Here is a 27,998-nt window from a genome sequence, read left to right as displayed (position 1 = left end):
CAAGACTAAAACCTTTATTTTGGATATTTTGGAAGTCTACAAAGTAAGGCAAGTTCTTAAGTATTGCCATTAGTCTCTCAGTTGTGGTAACTAAACAGAACACAGAGTTGTTTAAGTACTGTTAATAGCCCAATATTAATCTTCCTGGTGAGAAATATCTTGTAAAATACTTCAGGGTGATCCAAGCTTTTATATCTGAGCCAGAAGTCTGCACCTCTTGTTCTTACACAGGAAGCTTTTCCTTTACTCCTGCAGTTTCAGAAGTGCCGTATCCACAAGGCTCAGAATCTCCTGGAGAGAAACATGAGAACTGATAAATAAGACCACCTTGTTGTTTTGTTTTTATACTTCTTTATTAATAAAGAACTGTGTTTAAAGTAGACCTTTAAAACAAATGATGTTTTAAGTATTTGGGGTTTGAGCTGCAAAATCTAGAGCGGTTGTAATTATCAAACTGAATACTAATGCAGTGCTTTCAATAATCTGAACAGTGGAAGGTAGCAAGGTACAGCTTCTGGAGAGTTAGCAGTTGCATGCTACCAAGTGTACTGCTAGATTACAGTACACTTGCTAGATTTACTGCTGGAGATTCATGTCTTGTTTGTCTGCCTCGTCTGTCATCATAGAACATAGGGAACAACAGATTGCATTTACGACAGGGAGCTGCTTTCTTCTCATTTCTGGTTGTTGTTTTGTTTTTGGTTTTGGTTTTTTTAAATGCACTAACTTACAGTTTCTGCTTTCATTAATATGCTTCAGGCAGTGCCTGCAGGAAACAGTGGAGAAAAAGTTTGCTTGCTTCTGTCTGAGACAATTTATGTAGGCAGACTAAGTGCATAACTAAAAAAAGCAGCGTCATAAGAGTAACCAGTTATATTGCCTTGCTGGGAAAAAGACAGCTTCTAATCCTCTAATTGATGGCTACCTGACAGCAAGCCATTGTAAAGGAAATTTTAGAATAACACATTAAATAGCCCAAATAACTTTGTTATCTGTTCACAGTTTCTGGTGTTTCCACAGTTTGTTCTTCCCTTATATGACTGTGTTGGAATTTAACCCTTCAGGCAGACCACCAGAATTGTATTTGTACAACCTCACTGATCACACATATACAAACAACTCTTCTGTAAAGTTCTGCAGTGTGTAATTCCAGCATTTGAGAATGACAAAGGCCGTAACATTAGGCACCCTTTATTGTCTGACTTCTACGTACCACGCTAGATGGAAACCGGCTTTTGATTTCAGACAGCAGCTCTTCCATCTGCTGTGACACCATTTCCAGCGTAACGTCATCTAGAACATAAATGAGAAGGATAATTCATGGTTACTAGTATGATTTGCAGTGGTTTTAGCAGGGACTAAAAGGGAGCAGAAAGGAAATAGGTCGACATTAGAACATTTGTACATTTACAAGGGCATTTGTAATTATTCAGTGACAAGAAAGAATGGGATGAAGTCACTTTCCAATTCATCCTCCCTCATCAGATATATAGTAAGCCTTCCCAGAGAGATTTAATTTACCTGAGTAGCTACTGCTTCCTCACTGTTTGTTCTTTTTGGGGGAGGGGGAAGAGACTGGACAGGTAACACCACCGTCTTACCGTACTGAGCCATCTCATTAATCAGCACGCAGATACTTTCCACCACCTCTGGATCATCACAGTAGAAGCGGTAGGCATCTTTGATCAGGTTTATTCCATTGCCTTTTGAATCTGTTATAAATCTGAAAGCTGCTATTTCTGAAAGGGAAACAAGTGCTGCTGGACTAACTGGGAGCTGCAGACTGTGCTGTTTGCTTTCTGGTCCCTTGCCCCTGACAGCACACATAACATTTCTCCAGGGAGTCATGTCCTTTTTTTCAGCCTTTCTAAAAGTTATTCTGAAGATTATTTGGACAAGTAAAGAACCATACATGCAGCATGATGCTGCATAGCAGGGGTAATATTTTTGTATTTATTGTTTGTCTGAGCTCTACCCATTTATAGTGTAAATAAAGTGAGAACACTCCATGAGTCTGTGCTGATCTGCTTCTCAGACATGCATGCCACATCCACAACAAGAAAATAAATTGCACTTCCAGTTTTACTGTCCTTCCTCCCTGTTCTGCAAGGAAGAAATGATAACAAAGCAGAGCAGATGACAATCTCAATTCCACTATGAGCTCTTGAACTGATAGGAAATGTCTACATCTGAGGTGATCTGCAATTAACAAAAACTGTTCAGCATTACCAGATAGCCTGAGAAGGCTTGCTAATGCCAGGCAGGTATTATTCACCAGCATTGGTTTTTCCAGGTTCATCCTAAGTGCATCCATCAGAAGCGCTGTTGTTGGCTCATAGTCACCCTCAGTTAAGAAACCTTTAAAACAAAATAAATCAAAACACTATAATGTTTTAAATACTCATCTCAATTTCTGCCTCCTGTTTTTGAAAGGACATCTAACAAGGCATCAAAAGAAAGAAAGGGTGTGAAAGCCCATATAACTGTCTTGTAGGCCTAATAAAATCTTATTGCAAGTTCTTCTAGAAGCCTAGGAAAAAAACTTGATATGTCTTTTGTGTCAGGATTTCCTTGCACTCTCCAAGCTAAAAGGAATGGAGAATCCCAAACACTCAACATATTCTACTGGTAGGCATTAAAAAGGAGAAGAGTGCACTGCTCAATGGGTCCTTTTTCATCTTCTCTTGGGGAAAACAATGGTAGGAGCACAGGGCAGTACATAAACATACAGCAGTATTCTTACATGTGGGAGAAACAGAACAGTATTGCAAAGATGCATTCATTTGTGTGCATGATAATGAGAGAGAATACATGTTTTACTTTTTCATCTGAAACACTGCCAAATTACAAAGCAAATGGCCCTAAACAAAACCTGTATATATACACACACCATGATAGCAGCACATAACAGAGTAACACAAGTGGAACTCTTGGTCTCAAGAGAGAGGCCCGGCAGGACGCTCCGCACAACATGAACTGTTATGGCTGTGGATCCTCGCAGTATCAACGCATCAACAGCATCTGGTTACATAATTGCCGTGGTTCTTCCAGAACAGCTTCGTTACAGCGACAGAAGCGAGCACAAGGGGGTTTATTAAGAGGCGAAGTTTCTGACTCTGCTGCCACCTGCAGAGCCTGCGGAGGCCGAGCAGTCTGTATTTCAAGAACCAACCGACAGAAGCATTTGGCCTCTTCCATGCGGAGAGGACAATGAAAATGCCTTGGGAAAACACACCTTGCAGGGACAGTGCCCACAAAACCGAGCAAGCTGTCTTCAGAACTGCTCCGTTCTGGAAGTGCTCCTGAATGACTGCAGTGACAACGGGGACAGCACTTTGCAGCACCACTTGGTCTACACTGTTCTCTAAATTACCATAACAAAAAAAAGAAACGCATTGAGGTATTTAATCAAGTAATAAGCCATAATAACAATCAAGTAATAAGTCATAAGCACAGTCTATATCAAATTACACCAGTAAAACATTAATGGATGATGGCACTGGAATAACACATTGTTCCTTTTCTGTGCTAAAACAAATTCAAAATGTGCAAATCAAGTTCTACAGCACTACTAAATAATACAGGCTATTGTAGAAAGCTGAACTTCTCCAGGAACCAGTTTCCTCTGCCACTTAAATTATATTTGGACACCACAGCAGGAATCTTCCAAAAATAACATAATTTCAGACTGAAAACAGTCCACAGGGTGGGCATTTCACATCTTAGTGTGCATATCTTCCACTTACCACTCACAGCCAAGCTCCAGAGAACTGCACAGCTTGAGTGGCAGATTTGCTCATTATGAATAAAGTTTTGTAAAATTGACAGAAGATCTGAAATTAATCCAGCTTTCCTTAGATTTTCTGCAGCAACCTCTAGAGGACACACAAAAAGAAATCCTATGAAATCTAGCATCTTCGTCCTGCTCACCATCCTCGCAACAGATAACTCCAACATATTTAAACAGTGGTAACAAAAACAGTAAACATATCACAAGAAAAAAGAAAACAGATTGGATTCTTTAATGCAATGTAGTTAAGCAAAGTCTTTAAGTGACTTTTTCAAACAGATTTTAGCCAATCAATTTTCCTTACAGATCTGCAATTGAGAGAACAGAAAAGGAACTGAGAGGGGAGGAATTCCTCCACTCATAAGTGTTCCCAACTTCAGTGGAAATCACCTCATCAGAGTTTGAAGACAACATATGAAGTTCGGTGTTACTCAGTAACATTAGTTGTATAAGTGTAGATCCTTCCTGACACTTTGTACAAGTTAGCCTATGGAGGTCACCCCACTTCTGCTACATCCCTACCAACAAAACACTCTTCTGAATGAGCGTTCTGATGGATGTTGAACAGACACTGCAACGTGCCTACAAACACCCCATCTGTTTTGCATGTATCTCAGACTACATAAAAAAAGTGGGAAAATAAGAATATGCACCCCCAAAACAAACAAACAAAAACAACAGAGGGACCAACCGTCAGCTGAAATCATCATCAGTAATGGGCAGATCAATGAAAGAAATCCTTCATCTTCAGAGTGCCTTCTCACCGTCTCTAACAGAGAGTTGGTCACATCCTCTCCCAGAATCACCACCACATCCTGCTCTAGAGCTGTCAAGCATTAGAATAACACGGATTTCAGTGGCTCTGAATGAAGTTCGAACCTCCTGCTCTCTTCTTAAATAGAGCATTCAACTAACAGCATTTCTTCACCTAACAAATCCTAAACCTATTTAAAATTCTTCTCTTTTTCTTGAAATATAACTCCTATTACTCAATCCTGTAAAGTAGTCAGTTGCCAAGAAAAAGGCAGAAGGAACAGTCTGAGAAAGCAAGATGTGTGTGCTTTTATCCTTTGAAATTCAAATAACAAAGCACTGAAAATCTCTTACTCATAATAAGAAACAGATTTAGCAACCTAAAACCAGCATCCTGGATTTAAAATTTACACTTTAGCACAGAATTGATTTATGTCTACTCTAAAGAAAGCCCATGGGAACCTAGGCTTTTATTAAAGCTGGATAAATTCTTCTATTACCTTAAATTTAGATCCTAGGAATACTTCAGAACCCATTTCAAACTTTATTTCCTACATTTAACACTATAGGCTGCATTACCCAGCATTAATTGGAAGTCTCATAACTGTACCTTGACTAAGAATTTCAAGCAATAATCTGCAACCATCTACTTGTAACTTGAGAGAATCTATATGACTCTTCATGGCAAAAGCAATCAATTCAGTGAATGCTAGCAGGCAGGGCAGAGCTGTGGGGAAGAGAAATAACTTGAGATAACATTCAGTTAGACAATCAGTTGCTTGGATTGCTCAGAAGATGGTTAAGCTTCAAAACATGAGAGTTTCAGTTTCAAATAAATTTGAGTCCCTGCAAATGATGGGATATTTCAAAACATGGCTGAACCGAAGGGAATTATAAACTTTTCTTCAGTAAGAGTGGTGAGGATGAAGACAATTCTGAGGAAAAAAGAAAAGTTGTTCTTTCCTTTTTGTTCTGCTGATGATGAAGCAAAATTGCTTCTGGCAGATTGTGGCAAAAGCAGGCAAAATATATGCAGGTGGGCCAATATCCACACACAGAAAGAACTGAACTCAACCAGGTGGTGAATGAGCTCTCTGGCTGCACAGCACTCCTCAGGAAGCAGCCCAGCTCCAAGAGATGCTCTCCCTTCAGTGCCTGGCCTTTATATGAGCTAGGTCCCTTCTGGTCATGAGGGGAACACAGGTGCAAACAATTTGCCTGTGCTCCATGGGCAGCCACAGCCCTTCAGCAGGTGCTCAATCACCAGTTCACCCTGACCTAACAGTTCCCCTACACTTACTAATCACAGATATTAAACACTTCCGTGTTTTATTTTTTTATTATATGAATTACCTTCTTCAATTAATGTTAATTTGACCATTCAACTCAGCTCCCAATTTAAACATCACTATGTTTCCAATGCCCATTTTTCTTACCCAGTAAAATACCTCTACGTTTCAAAAAAACTTTTACAAACAAGTACCAACACAGTCACCTCAGTGACTGGTCTGTTTCAGCACGTTCAAAAGATCAGAAAGAGAGCAATTTCACTATCACTGCTGTGAGATTTTTTTCTTCTTCCAGTTATCTCAAAAGGTAAGGAAAAAAAAGCATGACTGAACAAAGCAGGACCTTACCACTTTTATCTCCTACAAAGCGGGCGAGGTGCTGCATGGTTCTAGCCTGTGCTTCTTCTACATCCCAGAAAGCCTGCATGAATTCTATGTTAAAAAAAGAAAAGGAAATTCTTCTCATCATTTGAAACAAAACGCTGACAAAAATCACTCAAACTTTATCTATTTTTGTGCAAGACACAAATTCATATAAATGGAAATAATGCAATTTGGGACTGTTGAAAGGGAAACCCTTCTTCCCTAAAGCATCAATCACTAAATATTCCAGTGCATTATCTTCCATCTCAGTGACCTCTGTACTTCACGCATACTTTGGGGAACTGTTAGATCACTGAATCAAGGCAGGGCTAGGGGCTTTAAATCACTCACGTGGCCTTTTACATTAAGATAACCTCATCCTTGCTCATAAAGAAAACAGCAGAGCAGATCTTTCGTTGGCATACATGGGCAAACATGGCAGTATATAGGCAAAGTAAGCATGGTTCCCAAGCTTCATGAGAAATTATTTCTGGCCCCATTTGATGTGCACAGTACAAAGAGCTGCTAAACCGAGCAGGTTGCAGACAAGGCTGTACAGTGATTTTTCCACTGAAGAGCATGCCATTTCAGTTGAAATAAAGTGAAATCATTCATTTCCAAGCAGAATACATGCAGAATGGAAAAGACATTGGTTTCTTTCCTACAAAAAAAAAAAAAAAAAAAAAAAAAAAAAAGCTATTCTATTCAATTTGCCTTATTTTTCTTATTACCTAGAATGCTTCCAATTCCCCCCTTAAGGAACACATCTATTATACAAGAAGGCAAAGAATTCCTGCGTTTTATTAAAGATGAACCAGCAACAACCAGGCATTCCCCAATAAACGGCACATCGATCAGATCCCTGGAGTTAGGAGAGACAAAAGTAGTACCAGTATGTTAGATTGGTAAGTTACAGAGAAAGTTCTACAGGCTTCATTTCATTTTGGCATAAAAACTTAAACAATACTGTTTGAAGAATACATATATTTATACATATTTTACAGAACTTACAGAATTTACTTAAAAGCTGTTGATGAAAAAGCTAACCTTAAGCAAGCCAGACTTAGGCTTTAACGTAATGGCTTTTTTGAAGGATACAGTACCAAAACATTCCACTGCACACTGAAATGTATACATTCTCAAAATGCAATGTGTTGCCTGCAATGAGATTTTACCATGCAAATCTCCAAAACAAGGACAACAACCAGGATGCCCATTTCTACAAGCTGAACACCAAGTCTCCCTCTCTCTTCTTTTTTTTTTTTTTTTAAATAACTTTGATTCAAATCCTTTCAAACAATCTTTGTGAAGGTAGGTGGGGTTTAGGACACGAAGGGAAAGCATCAAGAACTCACTTTGCTGTGGGTCTCATGCTGGGCTGGATCTGTAGCATCATGGATAAAATTGGGAATAAAGGCAAAGGACTGTTATCTTCATTTTGCATTAGGGGCAGAACTCTTTCAAGATGGCTGGTATCTCGTCTTATATCCTGCAGTAACAAAGTGATTTCTTCTGCCTGTAAACAGTACAGGAACAGTAGAGCCTTCCCACACTCAGTTACAGATGCTCTGCGGTGGGCTCATATTTTAAATCCATAATGAAACATCATTACATACATTCAAAACTAAGCAGGTCATCATGTCAAGCAGGATGCACCCTAGAGCCCAGATGTCAGACTTATCACTGAAAGAAAAACTGAATGCTTCAGGAGCCATCCAACACTTGCAATCTGTGGAAACAAGAATCCCAAGGTAACGTTGCTGACATTGTGCTACACACAGCACTGCTTGTGCAGGCATGAACTGCAGGCAATAGCTGTATGTCTACGAGTTATGGATACACGTAGCAGAGTGCTGTTTGGTGTTTCTTTTTTTTTTACTGTTGATATGCTGCAGCAGAATGAGAGAGACACTACAACTAATAAATGATTTTTCAAGATGTTGCTGCTTCTGTATCATGCTAAAAAAGGATTCCAACTGTATTTGTTGTGGAGGAGCTTTGAGATTTACAGTTTTCAATTGTGAACGCAGTTAATGCTGCAGGCAACTGACCATGAATATTCTATTGATATTTTTGAAGAACAGTTGTAGTATAATGTGGAGGAGGGGAAAGCTAGATAACTTTGTGGCTTGTTTTTCTCCAAAGATTAAAAACATCCATCACAACTGAATCTTTTAAAAGCATTGTCAAAGCACAGCAAAGCAAAAAGACATATCTACTTTCTTCTACTCTTATTTTCCATTTCCATTCATCGGTCATAAGTGTTTCTGTACTGAAGTCACAAAGCTTGAAGGATGCTTCGCCAGTCACAAGTATGTTTGATGGCTTGAGATTTCTGCAACACAAATATTTTCCATCAGCATGTGAAATCAGGTTCTAATGATATATAACTACACATTTCCACATCTTCACAAATTAGAAAGTAAAATCACTTCATAATTGAACAGCTGTACTGAGCCAACAGTCTCAGAACAGTGAATGAAGAACAATGAATGACTCATCAAACAAAGAGAACGGGATTTCTGCTCACCTGTGGAAAATATTTTGCTTGTGTATATAAAACAAAGCATCCACCATCTGTCCCAGAAACTTCAGCACCACCTGTTGTTAGGTATATACATGAAAGCATAACATACACAGAACAACATAACAAAGAAATCAGATATTCAACAAGAGAATACCATTGTTTGAAATAAGGTCCAACCAATAAGTACTATTTTCTCCAGATAGATAAACATGCTCATCACACAATGGTGTGCTCAGCAATAACAATTAGCCACATTTTTCATGGATAAAAATGTAAAATGGGGAAAGATGTAATTGTTTGAGAACAAGCTACACAAAGAGTTAGTGCTACAGAAATGCCACGGTGATTAAGGACAAAGCTTCCAAAAGCACCCTCCAGCAAAACGCTGTGCTTTGAAGGTCTTAGGGATGACTTTTAGAAAGACAGAGGAAGAAATATGCATGCAGTGAGATTCAGTCACTTCAGCTAGGTGCCTCTTCTGTACAATTTACCATGTCTGCTATTTTCTCTGGCTTCTGCCTTTTTGTCTTGATCAGAGATGAAAGATCTACTTGGCCTGAGTGCTGCATTACCAGACAGAGGAATAGAGATGATATCTGTAATAAAGCATCACACCAAGATTGACTAATTGCTTGCAGATAATGACATATCCAGTAAGAAAGATAAAACCAAGGACTTGGCCAAGCTGGTAGATGTGATGTTCACCAATACCAAGGCATCCCGAGACGTTTAATTTCTCACAACGCAGACAGCATTTATATTAAAAACAGAGCATCTATTGTTCAAAACGTTATCAAGTGTTTCTTATATGAAACCACGTGGGACAATTCAAGTAAAAAATATACATCCATAAAAGCCAACATGAATTTCATCTGAGTGCTATCTGTTTGTGCATAAAACCTCAGGATTTTTGCCTTTCTACAGAAGAGGGAATTTTCTTGTTTTGCTTTTTTTCCTCTAACACTGGTTTGCTGCAGATGGGACAAAAGCAGCTCAAAATCAAGTATGCATTAGAAAACAGGACAGCAGCAGCAGACTTCAAAATCAGAGCCAGCATGCAGTACTGCCACATGATGGACACCAATCCATAGAGCTTCATAATTCTCACCATGATTATTCAGAAATTAAAAAACAGGTTAATTTCATACTAAACAACCTCTTATCTTACACCAATGATCCCAAACATACCTATATGCCTACATTAACAACAACTAATCCTAGTTAATTCTCACCTCATTATCCCAAGTCACAAACAATTCCTTGTAAGCACAGATGTTTGAATGACGAAGTTTTAGCAAACCCATTGCCTGCACAGATAAATACAAAAATATTGATGAAAAAAAACTACATACTCCACTTACTTTAACCTATTTACTGTTGTTGGAAAAGGTAATAGGAATTCAGCTTAGCACCCTGTAGTTTTGATTGTGACTGTGAATCTACACATTCAAACATAGGAACATTTAATAAGAAATTCTGGCTTGAACTCAAGCAGAGGGCAGGGAGAACACCTGAGATTGTCCTTTCCCATATTTACACACTTAATGCTCAGATAAAACGTTACAAAAACGTCATTCTGCTACGAGCTAGCTTTGCAAGCGAAGCTAGTGAAGAAGAATTGCGGATACCTCCTTCAACGCCTCATTTGCTTGCTTTTCATCAGTGCATTCAACCTGTACCAAACAGAAGACAAAGTTGAGGTTGTAATATGGTGAAAATGAAACTTTGAGGAAGCACGATCTTGCTGAGATTAGAACTGACAATTGAATACAAACTGGCATAAGTTTAAAACGATAACTTGAATCTCTCATGATTGGAATGGTGTTGTTTTTGGGATATAGACAGAAACAAAGCTATAAATGACTGTGACAGCAGGCCAGCCCTCCTGCACTGTCGAAGCAGCAGCACAAAACACACTGGGTAGACCTACTGCAGTTCAATGTCAGTATTCTGGTAAGCTTTCTCAATATTCTGGTCATTTCCAGAAGCACAGCAATGTGTGAGGTATAAGCTTACCAAACAGCCAAGCTGCCCACCACATTCACCTGTTGTTATCAGAAGGGGCCACAGAGATGAGCAACACACAGACGGCGTCTTGTTTTCATAGCAACCGCCCTCTCACCTGCTTTATTACAAATCTCTTCTCCGGGCTTCTTTCTCCTTTCAGCCCCGCTACCAGCACGGTGCCCAACGCCCCGGGCTGCAGACGCTGAAGAACCTGTGGGGCACAGAGCGCCAGCAATCAGCCAGCCTACAAACACACGGACCCCGCTGGGCGCTTGGGGAACCACCTCGTATTTCTCCATGGCGAGGCGGGCCCGGCTTGGAGCTTGCGGCGAAGACAGAGGCGGGGCCGTGGGACGGGCTGTGCTGCGCTGCGGGGCCGTGCTGTGGGGCTGAGCTGTGTGACGATTCCCGCGCCGCCGTTCCCGCCCAAACTGAGGCGATGGCGGTTGGCCCCCCTCACAGCACGGGCTGGGCGCAGCACCTCAGCCGTTTCTTTTATTTATTTCTTTTTTGAGAGATGTCTTCCCGGATGAGGGTTTCCAGTTAAAACAGGAAGAACTCCCCCCCGACTGCCCTTCGGAATAAAAAAAAATAAAAAAAAATACGCAACCAATAGAGGCAGGAAAGCCGCAGATGGCAGCGCAGCCCCGCGCGCAGGGACTCAGCCGAGCGGTTCAGCCGCGCCGTTCCCCGTCGCTGCCCGCAGTGCTATCGCCGCTGAGGCGCAGCCTGCGAGAAGCAAATCACGGGCAACTCCGTGAAGAGATAAGGAGCAGCGGGTATCCCGCCCTGCGTGCCGAGCCGCGCTTTTGGTCTGAAAAAACAGAGCACAGCTTTAATACAGCTCTACAAAACTGAGGGAAAAAGGAAGCCCGATTTGTCGGTCTGTCGGTCGGCCCGCCCTCAGCGCTGTGGACACCCATACACACACACACCCCATCCTCTCAGCGGCCGCCGCGAGCCCTTTAAGCGCGGAGCGGCAGCGGTGGTGCCGCCCCTCCTGCCGGGCCCCGCCCGCCCCGCGTGTGTTGGCGCTGCCGCCCGCGCGGCGCCTTTAAGGCCTGGCCTACGTGGCAGCAGCAGCGGCGGTGCGGCGCGGCCCGGCGCTCCCCCTCCTCTCCTTTCCTTCCTTCTTCCTTCCCTGCGGCCGCAGCCCCTCAGCGCGAGGCCGGGCCCGAGGCGCGCGATAGCAGCGGCGCTCCTTTCTCCGCTGCGATGGGTCAGAACGATATCATGAGCACCGCGGAGGACTTCGCGGATCAGGTGAGTGAGCGCTGGGCCCTGGGGAAGGCCTGGGGTGGGAAGGGGGCGGTGAGGTGAGCTGAAGCCGGGATCCGGCGCTGAGGGAGCGGCTGCGGGCTCTCGCGGGTCGGAGAGGCCGCGGTGTTCCCTGCCCGCCGGGTGGTTGAGCTGGAGCTGAGGCCGGCCGGCCTCCTCCCGCTGCTGGGTGTGCGGGGGGGAGCGGGAGGCCGAGGTTTGCCCGCGGGGTGTGTGGAGGGAAGGCGATGGGCTCTATTCCTGGTGGTGTGCGAGGCCTCGCCTGCTGGGGAGGCGCCCAGCGAGGAGGCCCTGGCCGTGGGGTGCTGTGCTTGGGGCTGGGGTGGGAGGAAAGCAAACGAGCAGGTGTTGTGTCGGTGCTTCTCACCTTGATTTCAGCCATTACAGGTTTCTGCGAAATAGAAGCTTATAATCACTGTATGCGACAGCAGGAATATTGTGTGTGTAAGCAGCAGTAGCGTCAGAAAGGCTTTCATTGTAGTGATTTGTGTAATTGAAAATAAGATTTAACATCTAATAACAGTTTATCACATTCTTTGGGAAAACCTTATTCTACCCATCTGTGCAGTTTAAACTTCTGAACAGTCAGTGGTACAGTGCCTGCAGCACCAAGGGCTGTGCTGTCACTGCTGGGAAGACCTGCTCAGCATTTCCTCCCTGCCCCGGATGGAAGACTCATTTTAGAGCTTGTGGCGTGTGGCAGCACCCAATTTAATGAGTGTTCTAATTATTTTCATCAGCCTGTACTTACCCTGTTCTCTAAAGGTGAATGTAAGCTGTCAATATAGCAGTCAGGTTGCTTGCCAAAATTTACGCTGTTGTCCTGACCTTTTTATAACACCTCTCTGTTTGTTCCTGTGTGCCTATTTCTAGATGTCTCTAACCCCCCACTTTTCATAGTAGTGAAAGCTCTTTTGTCCAGCAGAATTATGACTTGCTCCCTTCTGAGTTTTAAATGGCTGATTTGATTTGTGTTTGAGCACATACTATTTAAAGATGAATCTTTCCCTTAGTCACAGAATTTGGGGTGTTTACATGCACTTACCCATCAGATTACAAAATAACTGCTGCCTCTCAAGCAGCTGCGATGTTCTTGCTTCCAAATGGCTGCCTTCTTGCTCAATCGGATCATTTCAGTGCTGTGCCTGTTGCTAAAACGCGGTATCACACCAGTATGGGAATGGAGAGAGTTACCAAACAATAACCTTTGGTATATGTTGTGAAGTGAGCACTTGACATTATGGAAACTTAGTTCACATTGAGTTAAAAAAGATAATTAGGGCATCTGGACTGTCAGTATGTTGAATCTCTTAGTGAGAGAGTTAGAGAAGTTGGGCAATTACATGGGGGACCTGAATACACTCTCATTGATAACCTTGCTTTCTTCCTTGTATTCAAAACCTGACAAGTCTTTCTTTCTGTAACATAAAGCACTGTGAGAATGTTGCAGCTACTTTCATGGCTTATCAGTAAGTACTGAGTATGTCATAAAAGCAAGAATCATATTTTCCTTAAGTTCAAACACTGAGGCTTAATTTTTCTCCAACGCTTCAATTTCCATTTGAATCAAGAAAACTACCCATTAAATGTCAAGATACTCATCAGAAGGTTCCCAGGAGGTAAAACAAGTGGCTCTTGATTCTCAGGTGAACCATCCCAGTAGAGTGGAGTACTGCATTGAAGACATGGCCTTGCAAGGCAGCTAAGCTTGCGGGACAGCTAGCTGTCACTGACCAGAGCTGTCCCACTTTTCCCAAGGCCATGTTTCACTTTCCTTCTCACACATTAGCACTTACCTGTCACCAGCTTGGCAAGCTGAACTGGCTGAAAGAATTCAAGTCTTCATTTTCAATTGGCTCATTTATCTTTATGCTTAGGCACCAGCCCTTGCACAAGAGGATTACTGGAGTGGAGGACTGGGGTGATAACAAGGTGGCTAGATCATTTGTGGTGAACACTGGCCACTAGTTTAGTTTAGCACACATCTGTAGCCTGTGGGTGTGCAGTAGTGATACTTGTTAAAATAGCGCATGTTAAGCTTGTCAGTGCAGTCACCATGCACTGTTCTTATGCTGACAAAGAAAAGCTGTATGTAGTGGTTGTTTAAGCTGGAGAACTGTAGGCCTCTCTTTTGTAATCCCCATAAAGCAAAGCAAATCTCAAGCAACTTTTCTAATGTCTGCAATAATCTTTAGGAATGTGGGTGCCTGGTATTTCTGCCATTCTGAAGAGAAAAAAAAAAGGACAAAAATGCAATGAGACATTGAGTCATTGTACTGCAGTGAAAGGACTGTAAGGGAGAACCAGGCTGGGGTTTCAGTTAATTTTCCTATGTAAATGCTGTTGCATGTTATTCAGCTAATTCTAACATTTCTCTATCCCATTTTGAAGGTAATAAAAGGGAGAAGAAAACATTTCATTGTTAGTCTGACCTTTATATTAAGGAACTGAATCTGGAAGCTCTGGCTTAGTCATGCTGGTGTACTGATTCTTTATCATTCTAAACCAAATGCAGCCTATTCCTCTCAGGCTGGGGAAGACTCTTCCCATGAGTAGTGACAGCAATATGCAGTAGATGACTAAGAAATATCATTCTAAGGATTTGATTGAAAAGTCGTCTTGAAAAGGGAGCTGATATAAAGCACATTCTGTAAGTGAAAAGCATTGTCATGAGAAATCTTAGTGCAGTTAAAAACATGATTAAGACTAAGTGTTCTGGTGGATCAGAGCTCTCTTTTTGCCTTTTGTTGATGAGGCTCTCATACTTATTTGTGTATATGATGGCTGCTGCTGTCCTTGTGATTATTAGGTGAGGTCTTCACAGATTTTATACACAGGTTGATGAAAACGTAGCAAGCATCCTGCTCTTGAAAATCAGTGGTATCTACTAGAGCTGTCAGCTCACTTGAGAACAAAGCATCCCCTTAACCAAAATCACAACAGATCTTTCTAATAGATCTTCATCAGAGGCTCTGAACTGGTAATGTTCTGAAGCCCAGAAGAGTTTTTCTGTAGTAACAGATGGTTGTTCAGCACTGTGATCACAATGCATGATGAACACATAAATGAGAAAAGTCTTTGTGTTTAGACTTTGGACGTCTTCATTGTCGAAGCATTTCTGCTAAGTTCCGTAGAATCAGACTCACAAATCTGGAGGAAAATGAGAATTCTTGCATGCTTACAGATTTAGAGGTGGGAATATATTTGAGAGAGCATAGGAGTTGAAAAAGGATCCCTCTGTTACATTTCTTTGGGCCTGTTCCTTTCAAAGGTTTGAATCTTTCATGCCTCATTTTGGAAAAGCAGGTTTTGAACAGAGATTGGATATTGGTGTCCCTGGATCATCCCGTGTGCCTTTGCATGTCAAACGAAGAGAAGCATTTAAATCTATTTGCCCTCCTAATCCCGTTGGAGGGGGAAGTGGCAACAGGGAGCCCCTCTGCTGTATGCTAATGACTTGGCTGCCATCACAGCTCCAGCTGTTCTCCTGTCAGACAGTTTTGCTTTAGTATTTTGTTCTTTTCCCAAGGTGTTTGACTCTTGCAGGGAGGCAGCGTGTGCTAAGAACAATTGCTGCAAAGCCCAGAGCAGAATAAGCCGCCTGATTGCTGCACATGGAGTCTTTAATGCTGCCACCTCTGTCCATCTCAGCACTTCATTTTTGCTTAAGTGCATTGTGTGCAGTGGTGTGTGTTTTGAGACCCCTGTACTACCTGGCTACATTCATCAGCTGCAGAGTTTCATGCTACTTTTTATCTATGTGAATCATGCACCAGCATAGGAAGTGGGCTCAAAATGCAGTGTGTTCAGCTACGTGCTGCTAATGTTGTGTAGAGACGAGATTGGATTTCTGATAGCTTTAGTTCAGTCCTACTTCCAGAGACCTGTTTCTTTAAATTGCTCTGTCCTTGCCTAAATTACTTCTGTTCTCTTCTTGTAATGTAACTGCCACACAAGACATCAAGTGAATTTTGACATAAAAGAATTCAGATATTCTTCTTTCTGGATCTTCCTCACCAGTCTCTTGTTTTTTTTTTTTTATCCTTTTTTTGTTTATGCAGTCTGTTTCTGAAGTTTGAAATTTGCTTTAAACTGGCTACGCATCATGGCTTCAGCTCATGTGTAGCTAAATAAATGCAGCCCCATGACTTACGGATGTCTAGAGATGGTGCATGTCGTGATAAGGTTGCTTAGCACTGCGGCTGCTTTAGGCCTCAGTCGCTCTGACTTGTCTTCAGCTGATTGGACGTTCACACTTGTGTTTAATAGATAGTGTTAAATTCCTGTTACATGCCAAGAGAACAGGTAAATGCTAAATGTCTTTTTGGCTCTCTGCTCTGTACTGTTGGCAGCTCTTTTAGGGAAGAGGAAGATGAGATAAACTTACATGACCCACTTCAAAAGCCGCAGAGATGAAGTCTGGCAGTGGGTATCTTCTGTAATACTTCCTTCTTTTTTCAGGCTTTCCACAGCAGTGGTTTATTTGTTTTTTTCTTTCTGCTTTTCTTACTGGTGCTCAGTCCCTGTCCTCTTGCATTTCCTTCTTGTGCTTCATCCCTCTTGACCAAGGTTACCTGTTTTTCAGCTTGGCAGGGAACTATTACCTTATTTTGTTTACTTCTGGTTTTTACTATTTCCAAAATAACTTCATCTGTAGTATTCTTCACCTCAGGCTGTCCAAACACACAGTGAAATAAGAGAGAGAAGAGAGCTGTAAACCAAGATGTTTCTCCTTCAGTGACAAAGATCATAAATTTTTTTTCTGACTCATTCATCCAACTGTTACCATGGCTTTAACGAGTCTGAGGTAGCAGCCCCAAGTCAGAGTACAGCTGTGCTTAATGTGCACTTAGTTAACTCCAATCTTGACCCTTAGACTCTGGATGCATACAGTACAACTAGTGTAGTTTGTTCTGATATTAACTGTTAAGCATGTTTGCTAGATCATTTTTTCCTGTGATAATCTTCAGTTACAGAGTAAGGAAAGCTTTTAATTTCCATAGGATTTGATACAGCCTTTAGTACTTACTAATTAGTGTGATAAGTGAAAACTTGCAGAAGTGGTTTTTGTGTCCCTTCCATTCACTCCCATGTGTACTGAAAGCTTCCGGAGCCTCAGAAAATATTCTGACCAGAAATAAACTTATTAGCTGTACTGACTAACCCGAAGACAAAGTGAGTTCTGAATCAGGAAAGAAAAGCTTGGTCTGCCGTTTCTTCCGCTTTGTTACAAAGTTCAGTGCCGTCTGGCAAAGACCTGTGCACATGTGGCCTTCCCCATGCCCTTTTCATGCTTCGTGTGCTTTGCAGTGCATCAAACTTTGTGTGGGATGCTGGAGTTCTGTTAAATGGCTCCTCCTAATTCCGCATTGGGGATTTCTGGTGAGTCTGGCCGTTCTGCATGAAGACTTGTAACACAGGCATTGACTTTCACAAGTGTCAGCCTGCCCAAACTGCTTCATGTGAAGGTGGAAAGCCTGCTGGTTGATCTTGTGGAGTTAGTTTGAGGTTTATTTACATGTGTTACTTACTAGACAGCTTTTGCCTGAGCAGCAGTGCGCACTCGCTCCACGTGTCTTTCTAGAGATGTGGCCAAGCCAAAGCAGTGTGTGCAGCGGGCAGCTGGGTGCTGCCTTGCATTCAGAGTGATAATGCCTAGTGGAAATCTCCTTTAAGTAATTAATTAGCAATTCCCTTCAGGAGGCTGTGTGACAGAGTTGAGCACTTGTCATAATCCAGATGCAGTATGCTTTTCTGTGTATATAGGAGAGGTTCCACATAGATACATACTTTGCAGTGGTGCCTCTTTGAGCTGCTAGAGGGAACTAGCTTGGCAGAAAGCATATTCATGCTTTTTAATCTTTCTGCAGTTAGCCCTCTGTCAGCCTCACTCCCTGAATCAGTTTGTTACAGGGTGTTGAGTGCCTGAGCATGTGGGTGGGAGTAGGATTGCCCTTTCAGCTCCTGGCTATCTGATAGATCAGTTGAGCTGTAACATGAAACTGAGACAAACTAAAACCAAGGTCAGCCTTCCTCCACTAAGAGCTCCATCAAAACACAGTTCTAGTTACACGGGTGCTGCTGGAATCTGCTTTTCCCCAAGTCCTTGGACAAAATCCTCTTCAGGCAGAGCATAAAAACTAATTTTCCCCCACTTCTCCCAAATGTTCCTAAACTGGAATTGCGGAGAAATTAATTAAATTGTAGTGCCAAGCCTGTGTTTCCCTCTAGGTGTTGATGATGGTGTGTGCATGAGAACAGTGGATCTCTTACGCCTGCAGTATCACCTTGCCCTAAGCCCTCCCTCCCCTGCTAACTGTGCTGTCTGCCCGCAGTTCCTGAGGGTGACAAAGCAGTACCTCCCCCACGTGGCCCGCCTGTGCCTGATCAGCACCTTCCTGGAGGATGGCATCCGCATGTGGTTCCAGTGGAGCGAACAGAGGGATTACATTGATGGAACGTGGAACTGTGGCTATTTCCTGGCCTCCATCTTTGTGTTCGTAAATCTCTTCGGACAGCTGAGTAAGTGGCTCTAAAGCTGTTAAGGTGGATGCCTGAGCACTCCAGTGTGTCTGCCACCCCGTGGCTCATGCAAGCACTGTGAATCATGTAAGCACGGGACACCTCATTGATTTGTTAACAGCCGTTAATAGCTTAGAGTTGAGCTCCACAGGCTGAATGAAAAGAACTGACCTGCTTCAGGTTTTCCTGGAAACCAACTGCAGGAATATCTTGTGACCCATTACCTTTGAGTCAGGTGCCAGGAGTCTTATTAGGACAGTTTTATTTTCAATTCTGTACATCCATCTATAAACACTCCCACAATTCTGTGTTCTCTAAGTTGAATAATCACATTTTCTTAAATGGGGCACTGATAAGACTTTCACAGTCTGCTTTTTTTTTTTTTTTTTTAAATAGAGATTAATCTCACTGGCAGAGTCTTACTCTGCAGTTGGTGCACCTCAACCACAAGAGAGTGCTTATATCAAAGGTACTCAAAGCCCTGAAGCAGAACATCTGGATATTTCCTGAGTGAAATTGGTGTCCAGAAATTGAGAGGAATAACATCTTATCTGTTTACATTATGTTCTTCATCTGTTGTCCTTGATTGCTCTGCTAATTTCACTTTTTGTGCCTGGGTTTGGTTTTTTACCATTCTATTCCCAGATTAATTCAATGTAGTTAATAATTCCCATGTCAGTGCTTTTTGTTGGAACACTTGAGGAAAGATCTAAAAGCTTTCAAAGCAAAAGAGTGCAGCATGTTTGCCCTAACAGTTATCATTAATAAAAGAATAAAAAGTGAAAGAGCAAAGCAAAATCTCACCTTGTGATGAGTTGAGTTTCTCTGCAACTTCTTTTTTATGCTTTAATACTGACAGCTGCTCCGGAGTGCTGTGTACTGTGGGCTGCATCCAGCATATGCTTCCTCTTTATGAAATAAATGGGATTATTCCAAACATATCTTTTTTTAAACATGTTCAAAAACACTGATTCTGAAACTGATTTGTGTCAGCGTGCCATTAATCCTAGCTGACTCTCCTCAGCACAGCTGACAGAGATCTGATTCTGCTCAGTTCAAAACAAGTTAGCATTCCTGCAGCATCTTTTCCTGTGCAAGCCAGAAGTGTAACTGTGTTCAATTTCCCCAACTCAGGCGGCTGTATCCTGGTGCTGAGTAGGAACTTTGTGCAATATGCCTGCTTTGGACTGTTTGGAATTATAGCATTACAGGTAGGAGGCTTGAGTCTTCAGACCTTTTAAACCGTAGCTTTCAAGTCTTCTCTCTTAGCTGCAGTATGACCAGCATATTTAAATACCCAGAATTTTTATCCACCCTGGCCTAATGCCAGTCCTCAGTGACATTGAACTGTCTTGCAGTTTCTGTTCTTCTGGCATGTCCAACAGATCCTTGGATATAATTGTAATTAGTCAACTGGAGCTGTTGATTCGATACTTGACCTTGACCAATTTAGCAGAAGTGACTTGCAGTTTACCTGTACATCAGTAATGTACCAAGCATGGATCTTGCAGTTGCTTTGGCGTTCAGCACAGTTATTCTGAAGGACTGTCCACCGTGACAGAGAACCTTGAAACATTTTTGTCTAAAACAGATGGTTTTTGTGGGGGCTGAAGCACAAGTTAAATTCTGGCTTCAGTTCTGTTTTACACTGACTCACAGGACTGTGGTGGTGTAGTTTAGCTTGTTGCCTGTAGTGTAATGTACTTTTGACTTTTGTATGGATGGTACATGTTTGAGAATATAACAAATATGCAGAACTTCAGCACAATGTACATGGTGTTTTCAACTTATTTTATTCTTTGCCTAGACTATTGCATACAGCATTCTATGGGACCTGAAGTTCTTGATGAGGTATGACTACTTCAGTTTTTATCAAAGCACAACAAAAGCTTTTGTCTGTTGCTTCCATTCTCTGACAGAGAATTATCTTTGGACAGAGTGCTGAAAAGATTTTACAGATGGCCTGCTTGTATTCATATCCCAGCACTTAATATATATACAGCACTTGTATAAGCTATAGGCAGCAGGTTCAACACTGCAGAAGGAAGAGGCTAATCCTGACCCACAAAGATCTAATTGCTGCTGTGCCATCCTTGCCGAGAGCTCGGGATCTGGATTGGATCAGCGAGCTGCTATTTCCAAAACATTTAAAAGAGCAACTGTGCTTACGTGTGAGACCAAAGGTGTTATTTGAGAAAACTGAAAGGTTTAGGTACTAGGATGGTTTCTGGGATTTCGAGTCTATATCATCTTCCATAAGTTGAGGACAAGTTTATTGATAATGATGAACTTTCCTGTAAAGTGTGGAGTGGTGGCTGTTACCTTCTCACCCCTCTCCCCTGAGGGTAGGACAGGGGTAGCAGCACAAGATCTGTGCTCTTGGGCTTACTACAACCCTGTAAATGTGTAACTTCTCCTAGCAGTACTGCTTTTCTGTGTTCTCAAAGCAAACTCTGGACTTTTTGGCATATATAGTTAAACCAGAGGCACAGAATAACAAATGCTAAGCAGCTGTGCCTGAACTGCATGTGCCAGACTTCTCTAGCAGGCTGTGTGTGTCTACGCAGGCTTGTGTAAACCTACACTGTGTACAAAGCTGCTGTTTCAGCTGCAAATTCTCATGCAGGCACACAGTGCAGGTTACAGAGTAATCACTTCTCACTAGTATTCAGATTCTTAAGAGTTAAAATTGTCAGATAAGACTTAATAGTTTGTATTTCTCTATAGGTCCAGTTGTGTTGGTTTTGTTTTGTGTAAAAAAGAAAGCTTTCATTTTCCACTTGTATCTTTTTGTAGGAACCTTGCCCTGGGGGGAGGCTTGCTGCTGCTTTTGGCTGAGTCACGCTCAGAGGGGAAGAGCATGTTTGCTGGTGTCCCCACTATGCGGGAGAGCTCTCCTAAGCAGTACATGCAGCTTGGGGGCCGTGTGCTGCTGGTCCTCATGTTCATGACACTGCTGCATTTTGATATGAACTTCTTTTATGTAAGTATCGTGAGTGAAAAGTATGGGTTGAGGAACTGGAATACAGTGCTACCTCCCAGGTTGGCTGTCGGTCTTGCTCATTGCTTCTCTAATTAAAGTCTTTTTTAATTAATATTTAGAAAAAAATGTTACTAGATTATCTGTACTAAGACAGCTTGCTCTGATGAACAGCTTATCCATGCTCTGATGTCTGTGTATCCATTTAAGAGACACAAAATCTTACTTGGTGTGTTGGTGGGAGCGTTGCTTTTTGGGTTTTGACTTCTTTTTTTCTTTTTTAACCTCCCCTCCTTGCAGATCCTGCAAAACATTGTGGGCACAGCCCTGATCATCTTGGTGGCAATTGGCTTCAAGACGAAGCTGGCTGCCTTGACTCTAGTCATCTGGCTTTTTGGCATCAACATCTACTTCAATGCCTTCTGGACCATCCCAGCCTACAAGCCCATGCACGACTTCCTCAAATATGATTTCTTCCAGACCATGTCTGTAATTGGAGGGCTCCTCCTTGTGGTTGCACTGGGTCCTGGTGGAGTCTCCATGGATGAGAAGAAGAAAGAGTGGTAACAGGAATAGCAACACTTTTTGGGACATAACATGTTAAGATCAGAACTGATTCTGTATGGATTCAACAAAAACTGCCAGCATTTTACACATACATGCCCCCTTCTTATTAAAGGCACAGATGTTTTGAATTTGATTTACGATGGCACCAGTAATATCATAGATAAAATCCCATTTCTTCAAGGAATGTTGCCTAGGCTTATTGTTCTAACTTTCTAGATTTGGAACTAACCCAGCAAACCTGCATTTTGCTGGTACTTCAGTGAGTTGCAGTAGAATGGTTGCTCTCTTTAAAGTCAGCATTGTTTTAAAATTTGGAGTACTGTGAGAAGTACAGCTGTACCACTCAGTGTGATGTTGGATTTTAGCTATAACTTAGAAGTGGATCCCCTTTTTCACCCTTATCAGATCTATCTTGTGTATAAGGAGTTCCACTGGTTATAGCATTGCTAATCAAGGTGGAAAGCAGTGTCAAAAGAACTCATGGCTATTTTGCTATTCAGAGGGCCTGTAAATCCATTATTACTTTCCTTTTAGCAAGAAGGAGATCTTTCCTGCACCCAAATGGAAGGCAAAAAGAAAATCCTGAAAGTAACTGAACCTCCTTTAGGTAAGAAAAGGGAGAGTTTTCCAACAAGTTACGGCTCTGTTCTTGAGGGGTCATATTCCTTCTTGCTTATGAGATTTTTAAGAGGGAAGAGGCAAGGTACTCCTGAAGAGACAGAACATTAGATGCTGGTAGAATTCTGTGCCAAAAGAACTTTTTACTCAACGCTCTTTTCCCAGAGTTGCCCCCTCCTGGGTTCCCAAGGAAGCGAGCCTAGTTATGCTGCACGTTCCATAATAAAAGCTCCTTTCTGCTATTAACCAGTTTCCACCCATCGTCCATCCATGTATGCTCCGAATTCACACCTGAATTGCAGGTTACTGGTGAAAGTATTTATCCAGAACCATGGAAACTCCCTTTTTCCCCGCACAAAATACATGCAAGATGAGAGCAGTCAATCTTCTAATTACTATAGTCTTCTTGCTTTTTTGATTCACTTCTGTCAGTCTCAGCTGCAAAAGCCTCAGCTGACTGAACTGTGGAAGGGTTGGAGTGCTGAGCTCCAAGTCTCGCTCTTCCCCCTGATATCTTGGGCCACACCTGAGATGCATAGGGAAGGAGTGTGGAAGTCAGCTGTGTGCTGCCATAGTCCCAGTTCTCAACTGTGCATTACAGGCAGTTATAGTTGAAGAATGCAAGTGCAAAGCCTGCACAGTGAGTAAGCAGTCAGGAGCGTAACTTCCATGTTCAGAAGGAAGGCCTCAGCTTAAAAGTGAGGAGAGAGCAAGGCTCTGTTTTTACCTCAGTGCCACAGCCTCTGTGCCATGAACATGCTTAGTGAATGCTGCTTGGAGGAGGCATTTTTGCCCTCTGCTGGTAGATAAACCTGTTTCATGAGATCGTGAAAGCGCTCTAGATTTTTAGAGAGCATGAGCCCTACCAACTTGCTAACATTACCCTGATTTCTTGTCTCCCTTGAGAAAGCTGCTCTGCTATTTGTTCAAGGAGCAATTCAGCTGAACCATCTCCAGCAGGAACTAATTACCTAGGTTACCTAGTAAGGATACTGGTTTGGACAGTTCTCCTGAAGGGTTATTTATTAGGTGAGAAAACTAGGCTAAATAGAACAGATGGCAAATAGAAGGGTACTGCTAAGTGTTAAAGCAGTGATTCTGTCATCCTAAGGGAAAAGCATCCCATGTAACCACAGGATGTGCTGCTGCTGAAGGGGGGAGGAAGATGAGTATTTGGGGGTAGATGAGAGGAAGCCAGCATTGAAGTTCAGGTCACTTAGAAGGCTTCCTTTTAAATAGGTTTTGCAGGAGAGGTTTTTACCTCAAGTGCTAACTGTGCCTGTCTCTTTATAGCAAACTAAACTAGTCCTTTCAATTCCTGATGTGCAGCACAGGATGTTCTTTGCTCAGTTTCACTGCAGGTCCTATAACTGTTAGACTACATCAAGGCAGCCATTCTCAGATCTCTCAACTGCTGTTGGTGTTTGTAGTATTTATAAATTGAATTTCTGTAGGTAGCCCTTAGTCAGCTTCCTCAGCTTGTTCTTTGTGTCCTGTCTAACTAAGGAGCTGGATGATGGACTAGTCTGAAATATTGACCAGTTTCCTCTGTGAAAATAAAGAGTCCGACTTCCAATAAAAGACCCCAAAAAGGGAACTGTTACTGCCTCTTGCAGCAGAAGTATTCTGGTACTGAAGAGGCACTGTAAGGTGGAGGGCATTACAAGGTATTTCTAGGCAGCGCAATACGTGGACTTACAGCTGTGAGTCCTGGTACAGAAGATTCTGGTATCTTACATACACTGCTGTATTCACACATCTCCCAAAAATACAGTGACCTCCCCCAGTGGCTGAGAAACAGGATGTCAGTTATCAATTGGCTCTGCAAAGTGTTCTGGAATTCATTCTGAATATATTTTTGCTTTCTATGTGGAAAAAAAAAAAAAAAAAGTATAAATTCTCATTTTATGCTGTATTTTGTACCTTAGTTGTGTTTGAAAATGTTTTGATTTTTGAAACAATCAAAATAAAAACAAATGGCATCTTTGTATCCACTTGAAGTGTATGACTAGTGACACTTAAACATGCATGCTTTTTCTCTTTGGAAAGAGTTCCAAGCAGTAGCTTTGCCTTTATGGTACTGTAGTAATTCTTGTTCTGTGAGTAGTGGATGGAGAGAGCTTTAACATGCAGTTCAATTCCCCCTTGCTGTTTCTCCCTGCTGTAACAGTTAACTGGAACGGGCAGCAGGGCTTACAGGTGAACGCTTTGGTCTTGTGCACCACCTGGAATTGTTACACAAGACTCTTCAAGCTGCGTTTTTATCATAAAAATTTATTTACCATTGGTTGTTTTCTTGAACTTTTTGGGTTTTTGATGACAGCTCTTGAATTTTTTCTTTGAAGGGCCGGACTGTTTCTGTAGAAAGAAAACATCAATCAGCTTTTTCCAGAAACTAAACCCAGCCTTGCCCCAGACTGCTTAAAGAGAAATCAAGCATGCTGTCCTTTACCAAGAGACAGAACAAGCACAGCCCAGGGCACAGGGCAGCCAGGGTGGTTTTTTGCCCCATCCTGCACGTCAGCATCTCTGAGGTTTCATCAGATGCAAACAGTGGCCCTCTCCCCACAGAAATGAACCTAAACTTCATCCAGCCTTAACCTTTCAACTGCTACAATCAGAAAGGAATCCTAAGAGAGTTTATTCACCTTCATGTATACAACATGTCTGCTTCCCAAACTGAGAAGGATCTGGGCATACCCTCCTGTAAGCACACCCAAAGGCAGGACCTGGTCAGCTCCTCAGGTAGGAGCAGAAAAAGGTGTAGGATGAGTCCATGACTTTGGAACTGTTTAGCTGTGTGTGTGTGTGTATGGAGAGGAGGACTACAGAACCCACAGTCTTACTGTCAAGATGGTGCAGCAGGATTCAATCAAAGATGAGATATTTATACAGGAAGTAAGATCCCCAGTTGGAGAAGACAGGATAAACATTTACTGCTACTAATTCACACCTCAGGATGCAAGTCAATGGCTGGCACATGGAGAAAGTATTCTCCCAAATAGATTTACACCTTCTGCTGATTCTCAGACAGGAACAGATCAGAAACCACCTACAGGATAGCATGATGGCTGTTCACGCTCCCCATCTGCTACACACAGCAAAGTGACTCCCACCTTTCCCCTCTTGCCAGCTGCTCTGCTGACATCCATTCTGTCACCATCTCCATTCATGTCACCGTTCTCCCTATTCAGCTCGGCCCCATCGTCCCCACTGTCTGTTGCAAAACCATCGTTGGCCTCTGTGTTTTGTGGAGCTGCTGGGCTTTTTTCTGGGAAGAGTCCAGCTAAAATACAAAGGTTTAGTTCAGGATCAGTTCTTTGTGCACACAGGCTCTGATAACCCATAACCTTATTTTCTGCTCATCTAAGCTGACTCTGGCCTCCAAGGATTAGCCCATCATATACATCACTACTGAAATACTCAATAACAAACGCACTGAAGTTTTATTAGAAAAACGCCTGGTGCTCTCATTAGCCCAGATCTGGGAACCAGGCAACACAGGCAGTTCTGGGGTCTTAAAGCTCTGCTCTCCTACAGCAAGGCAGTGTTTTCCAGATGTGAGTGGAACAACCTTACCAGCTCCTGTCAGGCTGCGGGACTTGCTGAGAGATAAGGAAAGCAGTGATACCTAAAGATCAGATCCTGTATCCCTCCCTCACACCTTACGGGATCCAGCTCTGTGTGATAACTGCTATTTCACATTTGGCAGTGGGAAGTTTTTACCAAATCCAAGAACCTCAAACTGGAAGGAGGTCACGCCTCCAGCATGCGAGCAGACAGCAGCAGTACCAAGGCGCTGTGAGGCAATGAGCTGACAAACCTGCTGCAGGACACACAATGGCAATGTTCTTACTCACGTGGGTACAGATCGCTCATGCTGTCGTCTGTCTCCTCTCCATCCTCATCCTCGTCTGTCCTGGGAGAGCTGGGCTCCCAGAATTCTTCTGTTCTGTGAGGCTGCCTGCTCCCATTCGTTTTGTCGTCAGCGCGCTGTCTCTGCTGCTGCTTCTGCCGCAAGCAGGCAGGGACATACTTCACCCCTTCCTTCTGGCACTTCTCATCTAATGGTGCAAGGGATTGAGCAGCACTTAGCAAAGCTGCCCAAGCCCTGAGTCCTATTTACTGCCGGGTCTACTTTATATTAAATGTGACTCAGAAGCACGTCAAGCTCCAGTACACGTTCACATAATCAACATGAAAGATGTTAATGCAGATACTCTTAAAGCTGGACGTGTTAACCCCTACTCTGGGGAATCTTTTGTACCACTCCTTCCAAATAAGAATGCTCCAAAGTATCTGCTAAAGAAGCCAGCTGATCCCTGCTCTCGAGACCTTCCTTCCCAGTTGAGATGCACACACAATTGCAGCAAATTGCTGTCAACTAGAGAAAACTTACCCATTCCCTTCATATACAGCTACTGGAACTTCCAACAGCTCAGGGGAGAAAGCAGCTTTTCTGAAGGTACAGCCAGCCAACTTACATGTTTTCAGTGCCTTCTGATAGCGTTTCCCTTGGACGTGACGCAGGACGTGCTCTGGAAGCTTGTTGATGTGTCTGAGAGTGAGTTTGCAGAACAGCTGATGTCTGAGACACACACACAAAAAGAAAGAGCCACAGACTTTAAGCAAGCTACCTAATAACCTTTCACTTACACATACTGTGCTCAAATGTAACAAACAAGCAAAAGATCTTTGCTCAGCCACTGAGACTGAATGCACTGGAATACCCACAGGTTCTTTGTGCTGGGCACAATATGGGGCTCGAAGGTGCTATAATCAAACTCTCGGGATGTCTTTATCAGCCGTCGGTATTTCCTGCCGTCGGTGTAAGCCTGCAGCTCCGACAGTCGGCACGGCAGCTCGTGGCCCGTCAGCCGGCACCGCACCTGAGAACGAGGAGTCTCGGTCAGAGAGCTCAGAGATGACCCGGGGGAGTGCAGGGCAGGGCAGGGCAGGGCAGACCCCAGCTCCTCTCAGGGCCTTCCTCCCCAGCCCTCCCCGATTTACACCGCGGGAGAAACCCCTTCGGCCTGGGGGCTGAGCTCAAGCGGCCTCGTTCCCCTCGTGGGAAGCGCTCCAGCCTCTCCTCAGGTAACGCGGCACCAGCACCCCTCTCCCCAGCTCCATCCGCAGACTGCTCCTGCCCACCTTGCCCGACTCCGCGAGGCTGAGCAGCGGGTGCTGCCGCAGGAAGAGCAGCACCTCCTCGGGCACCTCCTGAGCCACCTCCGCCATGAGCACGCCGCAAAGCCCCACCTCACCATAGAGAGGCGCTGCCAGACAGGAGCCTCCTCACTTCCG

General features: G+C 43.1%; 3 protein-coding genes across 5 annotated transcripts; 1 reads left to right on the top strand and 2 right to left on the bottom strand.

The window, feature by feature from the left end:
* Positions 1–4: 4 nt before the first annotated feature.
* Positions 5–11,648, bottom strand: STKLD1 (serine/threonine kinase like domain containing 1). 3 transcript variants are annotated; one of them, XM_048965905.1, is made up of 19 exons: positions 11,014–11,648; positions 10,845–10,940; positions 10,351–10,395; positions 9,955–10,029; positions 9,214–9,318; positions 8,726–8,796; positions 8,415–8,530; positions 7,812–7,924; positions 7,551–7,711; positions 6,927–7,057; positions 6,181–6,264; positions 5,154–5,270; positions 4,482–4,616; positions 3,747–3,875; positions 3,236–3,364; positions 2,230–2,358; positions 1,602–1,739; positions 1,214–1,293; positions 5–291 (listed from the first exon to the last, which is right to left on the bottom strand). In XM_048965905.1, the coding sequence occupies exons 1-19, from the start codon at positions 11,026–11,028 to the stop codon at positions 244–246; spliced, it is 1,917 nt and encodes a 638-aa protein (XP_048821862.1). In that variant the 5' UTR covers positions 11,029–11,648; the 3' UTR covers positions 5–243. The 3 variants fall into 3 exon arrangements, with proteins under 3 accessions (XP_048821862.1, XP_048821863.1, XP_048821864.1); XM_048965906.1 differs by having other exon boundaries at positions 11,340–11,648; XM_048965907.1 differs by lacking the exons at positions 10,845–10,940; positions 11,014–11,648 and adding an exon at positions 10,768–10,790.
* Positions 11,649–11,732: 84 nt separating this feature from the next.
* Positions 11,733–24,688, top strand: SURF4 (surfeit 4). The gene is made up of 6 exons (XM_048965917.1): positions 11,733–11,992; positions 18,343–18,529; positions 19,664–19,740; positions 20,337–20,380; positions 21,326–21,512; positions 21,810–24,688. Exons 1-6 carry the CDS (start codon positions 11,945–11,947, stop codon positions 22,074–22,076), a joined length of 810 nt encoding a protein of 269 aa, XP_048821874.1. The 5' UTR covers positions 11,733–11,944; the 3' UTR covers positions 22,077–24,688.
* Positions 24,568–27,988, bottom strand: SURF2 (surfeit 2). The gene is made up of 6 exons (XM_048965918.1): positions 27,846–27,988; positions 27,429–27,583; positions 27,179–27,282; positions 26,555–26,758; positions 25,811–25,980; positions 24,568–25,052 (listed from the first exon to the last, which is right to left on the bottom strand). The coding sequence occupies exons 1-6, from the start codon at positions 27,930–27,932 to the stop codon at positions 24,969–24,971; spliced, it is 804 nt and encodes a 267-aa protein (XP_048821875.1). The 5' UTR covers positions 27,933–27,988; the 3' UTR covers positions 24,568–24,968.
* Positions 27,989–27,998: the final 10 nt, after the last annotated feature.

Source organism: Lagopus muta, chromosome 19, assembly GCF_023343835.1.
Source record: "Lagopus muta isolate bLagMut1 chromosome 19, bLagMut1 primary, whole genome shotgun sequence".
NCBI classification, from domain to species: domain Eukaryota; kingdom Metazoa; phylum Chordata; class Aves; order Galliformes; family Phasianidae; genus Lagopus; species Lagopus muta.
Note: the sequence above shows the minus strand (reverse complement) of the source record. Positions and strands in the feature narration are given on the sequence as shown.